Source organism: Miscanthus floridulus, chromosome 9 (assembly GCF_019320115.1).
Source record: "Miscanthus floridulus cultivar M001 chromosome 9, ASM1932011v1, whole genome shotgun sequence".
Classification (NCBI taxonomy): domain Eukaryota; kingdom Viridiplantae; phylum Streptophyta; class Magnoliopsida; order Poales; family Poaceae; genus Miscanthus; species Miscanthus floridulus.
Window position 1 is genome coordinate 87170172 of NC_089588.1, and position 6709 is coordinate 87176880.

Here is a 6709-nt window from a genome sequence, read left to right on the forward strand (position 1 = left end):
TGACATCAACGAAACATGGAAGCCAAACCAGATGGAGTGAATTTGTTATCCCAAAGATATGATAGAATATACAATGCAAGCTTTATTTGTAATATATATATATTATATGTACATAAAATAACGTACAATATATGTATATGCATGTAATATATATGTTAGTTTCATACTTTAGTTTGTACAAAATGTTCGAACATTATAAACATGTAGAATACGTATATTACTAGCAGCGTAGAATGCATATTCGAAAACCTATCCGAAAACCAAAACGAATCATCAATTGAAAATAGAAACAAAAAGAAAAAAAGGAAACCTTTAATCCCGATTGGTAATACCAACCGAGATTAAAGGGCCGCCCCACGTGGCCAGACTGGGAGGCCTCTTTAGTCCCAGTTGGTCTTACCAACCGGGACTAAAGGTGCACCTTTAGTCCTGAATTCGTGCTTCCGGTTGGGAAACCGAGACTGAAGAGGTTTCCCAACTAGGAGTAAAGCCCGTTTCTGTACTAGCGTTGCCAACAGAAACAAGCTAATCTGTCCGGCAACCACTAGAATCTAGAATTGAGGATGGCAGCCAAAGCAATGAAGGCTGTCACCAACTCGCCAAGCATTGGGGTACAGTGCGTTTGGGGATGTTTCAAGGAAGCTCTGCCTGGCATTGGATTGGAGCTATCAATAAGCAAGCCATGGCTCGCATTGGTTCTACCAAGCAAACGTATATAACCTTATGTATGGCGCCGTATTGGCTACCTATATATATGTAAAAAGGCACACCCTTGAGGTGGATATATCAGCCGCAGATCATATCGATCGAAAGCTCAGGCGCACACCATTCCGAGCGGTCAAGACCACGACGACATCGACATGGCTGGCAAGAGGGTGATCCTTGCGCTCTTCATCTGGGCCATGGCCCTGCTGCCTATTTTCATGCCTCACGGTACGTGAATCCACTCTGTGCGCGTATATGTATATATAGTCTTCTTCGCTGTGCTACGGCTGTGTGCACCAAATCTGATCATATCCGATCCCTAGTGTTGTTGTAGACGTACGCTGGAAGTTAGTATATATTTTGAATAGTGAATAGTAACTCAAATTTCAAAAGTTATTTGAATGAAACGTCTTTCGGACCTCGCGTTTCCTTAGCGTTTTTATAGTGGTACCAAATTAAACCTGACCTGGGTATCAAAATAATAGTATAGAATTGTTGTTGGCAAAACAATTTGATAAATAGATGTATATATGTATAAGTCCATTAAGTTTTATTGGTGCATTAAACGAAGTATGTGATGATATGGAAAGGTTAGAAAAAATGATCGATGTGTTGGTGTAATCCTGGTCACACTGATTGGGAACACCTGGAGCACCAACGTGGCATGGAGCAGTTGGTCAAGCAAGGCGCCAAGACTCAGTTTGAATCAAGGTGCAGCGGGAGGCTAGCGGTGACCGCGCCCACGACACTGCAGTTATCTGCATAGTGTGTTTTTAGTCATGTTCAAAGTGTGTTTAAGCAGTTGTTGCTTTTATAATCGTGTGCATTAGCTACGGTATAAGTAGCTGGGTCATTGAGGTGTCGAGTTATGCATTATAAGAAAGCCGGTTAGGTTCAGTGTTGAAAACCATTAAAAGCGAAAAGGGGCGCTGTCACCCTGGCGCCATCGTTGCGGTTGCCCATTTGTTCTTTGTGTTCATTGATTTCTTTCATTCGATCCAGCCACATACAGTGCGTGATTGATCCGAGACTATCATATGGTATCGGAGCCTTGATCACGCGTGGAGACACTCCAGATTAGGTCCATGTCGATCGTCGCTAGCGGCAGCGGCGGCGGGGATGGGGCGCGAGGCGGCGGGGAAGCACGCCAGGTTTACCCAACCCTGACGAGCTCGAATTACACCAGTTGGTGCATTTGAGTTCAGGCGATCATGGAGGATTGGGAGGAGTGGGAGGTGGTTGAGCCAGATCTGGAAGCTGCGGCGTCGACCGCGGCAGAGAAGGTGAAGCTAGACGCGAAGGATCGGAAGGTGAAGGCGCACCTTCTTCAGTGCATTCCTGACGACATCTTGATGCAAGTTGCGAAGAAGAAGTCGGGGAAGGAGGTGTGGGACTCCCTGAAGGCGCGTTTCGTCAGTGCAGATCGAGTCAGAGATGCTCGGCTGCAGACTTTGAAGAGCGAATTCGATGCAGTCGAGATGAAGGATGATGATCCACTGGATCAAGTTGTGGGGAGACTGACGGCACTGTCAGTCAAGAGTAGCAGCATGGGGGGGAACATCACCGACACAGATCTGGTGAAGAAACTATTTGACATCGTGCCTGATCGGTACCTCACCGTCGTGGCAGGAATCGAACAGTTCTTTGATCTGAAGACTCTTGCATTCGATGAAGCAGTAGGGCGCCTGAAGGCCTTCGAAGAGCAGACGCGGCGGGGCAGCAGTGGTGCTCGTCCAGTGAAAGGCCAGGTCCTCCTAACTCAGGCTGAGTGGGAGGCGAGGCAGAAGCAATCTAATGGTGATTCCTTCGGGAAGGGGAAGAGAGGAGAAAGCAGTTGGCATGGGCGAGGCCGTGGGCGCGGCGGAGGCAGTAGTGGCCATGGCGGGGCAGCTGATGCCGAGAAGGATGGCAATGGGAAGCATGACAAGAGTCACATCAAATGCTTCAAATGCCATGCCTATGGGCATTACGCCAATCGATGCCCGGGTGAGAAGAAGGAGGAAGCTCACCTTGTCAAGGTGGAGAGGGAGCCTGCAGTTCTGTTGGCAGAAACTGTATTGCCAGATCGGCTACAGTGTTCTTCAGAGGACAGGATTCAGAAATTGTTTCTGAATGAAGCCAAAGTATAGCCTGGACTTCATCTGACTGGTGGAGGTGATCCATCAAGCAATGAGTGGTACATGGACAATGGAGCAAGCAACCACATGACTGGTGATCACAAGAAATTCAGAGATCTAAACAGTGTTGTTTCTGGCAAGGTAAGATTTGGGGATGGTTCTACAGTAGAAATCATGGGTAAAGGTACTGTAGTGTTCCAAGGGAAGAAGGATGATCAATGGGTGTTATCTGATGTTTACTACATTCCAAAGTTAAGAAGCAATTTAATCAGTCTAGGTCAGTTAACTGAGTTAGGACATAGAGTTATGCTTGATGAAAATGTGCTAGAAGTTTCAGAGAAACATCCTGACAGATTGATCATGAGTGTACCTAGGACATAGAATAGACTTTACAAGATTGAGCTTGAAACTGTAGAACCTGAAAGCTTACTAGCATGCATTGATGATTTGGCTTGGCTCTGGCATGGGAGGTTAGGCCATGTGAATTTCAGATCTTTGAAATAGCTGGTTAGTAAGAAAATGGCAGTTGGGGTGCCTGAGATCAGTCATCCTGAACAAGTTTGTAGTGATTGCATTTCAGCAAAACAAACTAGGAGTCCATTTCCTAAGGCCTCACAGTGGCAGTCAACTGAGAAGCTTATGCTGGTTCATGTTGACATGTGTGGGCCTATATCACTAGAGACAGTAGGAGGAAACAAATATTTTATGCTATTGGTTGATGACCATTCTAGGTGGATGCAAGCTTACATGTTGTAGAGCAAGGATCAAGCTTGTGATGTATTTGTCAAGTATAAAGCAAAGGTAGAGAATTTCACTGGGTGCAAGGTGAAAGTTCTTAGATCTGACAGGGGTGGGGAATTTCTGTCAGGTGTCTTGGCAAAGGTTTGTGAACAAGCTGGGATCAAAAGGCAGCTCACAGCACCTTACACTCCTCAACAAAATGGAGTGGTGGAGAGGAGGAACAGGTCTGTGATGGAGATGGCTTGGGCTCTGCTTAAGAGCATGAAAATACGAGGAAGGTATTGGGGAGAAGCTGTCAGGCAAGCAGTTTATCTGCTGAATAGGTTGCCAACCAAGAAACTGGGTGACATGACTCCATATGAGGCTTGGACAGGGAGGAAGCCTAGTTTAGGTCATTTGAGAGTGTTTGGGTGTGTTGGTCACACAAAAATATCAACACCCCATCTGAAGAAACTTGATGGTAGAAGTAAGTAGTTGGTTTATTTTGGGGTTGAAGAAGGAAGCAAAGCACACAGAATGTATGATCCTGAAAACAACAAGATTGTTGTCAATAGGGATGTTTTGTTTGAAGAAAAGAAAGTGTGGAACTGGGAATCAACTATGGGCCAAAATGTGTCTAGTGAAGTCATAGTTGAAAATGATTTTGAATATGACTATGTTGACTTTGGTGTCAATGATGCAGTAGCACAAGAAGAAGAGGCAGATGATGCAGCTGTCAGTGTTGACAGTGGAGCTGAATTACCACAGTCACCTGCACAGCAAGGAGAACAGATTGTTTAGGAGCCTGTTGATTTCAGTGATGGCATGGTGACACCACAACATAGTGCTGTTCATGGAGACAATTCCACTCCTACGTCAACTGATGATAGTGGTCCCATCAGATTCAGAAACTTAGAGGAAATATATGATGATACCTTAGAAATAGAGTTGATGGACTCTGATGTGGAAGCCTTGTTGGTGGAGACAGGAGAACCAACTAGATATGCAGAAGCTGCTGGTCTTCAAGAGTGGATTGAAGCAATGGATAGAGAAATGGAATCCATTGAAAAGAATAGGACATGGGAACTGGTCAAGTTACCTGTGGGAAAGAAACCCATTGGCCTCAAGTGGGTTTATAAGTTGAAAAGGAATTCGGATGGTGAGGTGGTGAAGTACAAGGCTAGGCTAGTTGCAAAGGGTTATGTGCAAAAGTATGGCATTGACTTTGAGGAGGTGTTTGCTCCGGTTGCCAGACTAGATACAGTCAGAACTGTGCTTGCATTTGCAGCTAACAATGGTTGGAAGATTCATCATCTTGATGTGAAATCTGCATTCTTACATGGAGATCTAGAGGAAGAAGTTTATGTGTCACAACCTGAAGGGTATGAGGTGAAAGGGAAAGAAAATGAGGTATTCAGGTTGAGCAAAGCTCTCTATGGTCTCAAGCAAGCTCCTAGGGCTTGGAATGTCAAACTTGACAAAAGCCTAAGGAAGTTGAATTTCAGAAGATGTCTAAGTGAATAGGCAGTGTATACCAGGGGTACTGGTGTTGATGCAATCATTTTGGGTGTCTATGTAGATGACCTAATCGTGACTGGAGGAAATCCAGATGAGATCAACCTGTTCAAGAGATAGATGATGAATGAATTTGAAATGACTGATTTGGGGCTGCTAAGCTACTACCTTGGGATTGAGGTGGAGCAGAGGGAAGATTTCATCACTGTGAAACAGAGTGGATATGCTAGAAAGGTGTTGGATCAATTTGGTATGAGTGACTGTAACTCAACTAAATTCCCAATGGAACCTGGATGCAAGCTTAATGTTGACAAAGGTGGACAACTAGTGGACTCAACAGAGTATAGAAGGATGATTGGGTGCCTAAGATACTTACTACACAGTAGGCCTGATCTGTCTTACTCTGTGGGAGTTGCTAGCAGGTTCATGGAAAAACCCACAGTGATGCATGCCAAAGCTGTCAAATAGATCTTGAGATACTTGAAAGGCATAGTGGACTTTGGGTTGGTGTATGTCCAAGGTGGGAGTGCAGACAAGCTCATTGGTTACTCTGATAGTGATCATGGGGGTGATACAGTGGAGAGAAGAAGCACTGGAGGAATGGCATTCTATTTGAATGAGAACTTGATCACTTGGTGCTCTCAGAAACAAAAAACAGTGTCACTTTCTTCTTGTGAATCAGAGTTTATGGCAGCCACTACAGCAGCCAAGCAAGCACTATGGCTTAGAAACCTGATCAGTGAGATTACAAAGCAAGATCCTAAGCCTGTTACTTTATTTGTGGACAACAATTCAGCAATAGCCCTCATGAAAATCCAGTGTTTCATGGGAGGAGTAAGCACATTGATTTGAAGTATCACTTCATTAGAGAATGTGTTGAAAGAGGGCAGATTGTGGTGAAGAGGGTGGGAACTGAGGAGCAGAAAGCAGACATTCTGACCAAGGCCATGCCCGCTGTGAAGCTGTCAGTCATGAGCCATCTGATTGGGATCAGAAACCTCAGTGTGCCTCAGGCTTAGGGGGGACTTGTTGGTGTAATCCTGGTCACACTGATTGGGAACACCTGGAGCAGCGACGTGGCATGGAGCAGTTGGTCAAGCAAGGTGCCAAGACTCAGTTTGAATCAAGGTGCAGCGGGAGGCTAGCGGTGACCGCGCCCACGACACTGCAGTTATCTGCATAGTGTGTTTTTAGTCATGTTCAGAGTGTGTTTAAGTAGTTGTTGCTTTTATAATCGTGTACATTAGCTACGGTATAAGTAGCTAGGTCATTGAGGTGGGAGTTATGCATTATAAGAAACTCAGTTAGGTTCAGTGTTGAAAACCATTAAAAGCGAAAAGGGGCGCCGTCACCCTGGCGCCATCGTGGCGGTTGCCCATCTGTTCTTTGTGTTCATTGATTTCTTTCATTCGATCCAGCCACATACAGTGCGTGATTGAGATCCGAGACTATCACGATGTAGAAAGATATCTTGAAAGATATCAGAAATATACTTTAAAAATATGGCCTCAACAAATATATCAAAAATTAAGTGTATTAATTAAGAGAACCTGTTCAACTGAGAATTGTTCTTGACAAAACAAATTGGTAAATAGATGTATATATGTCTCTTTCTCTTTATATAATTAATTAATATGTATGGTTTCAACCTT

General features: G+C 44.5%; 1 protein-coding gene across 1 annotated transcript; it reads left to right on the plus strand.

Annotated features, from left to right (window-relative positions):
- The first annotated feature begins 1916 nt into the window (after positions 1-1916).
- On the plus strand, positions 1917-2834 carry LOC136480229 (uncharacterized). The gene has a single exon (XM_066477837.1). The coding sequence runs from the start codon at positions 1917-1919 to the stop codon at positions 2832-2834; it is 918 nt and encodes a 305-aa protein (XP_066333934.1).
- Positions 2835-6709: the final 3875 nt, after the last annotated feature.

What these genes read in the sequence shown, in the direction of transcription:
- LOC136480229 (XM_066477837.1), top strand. Translation starts at nt 1,917, where the DNA reads ATGGAGGATTGGGAGGAGTGGGAGGTGGTTGAGCCAGATCTGGAAGCT.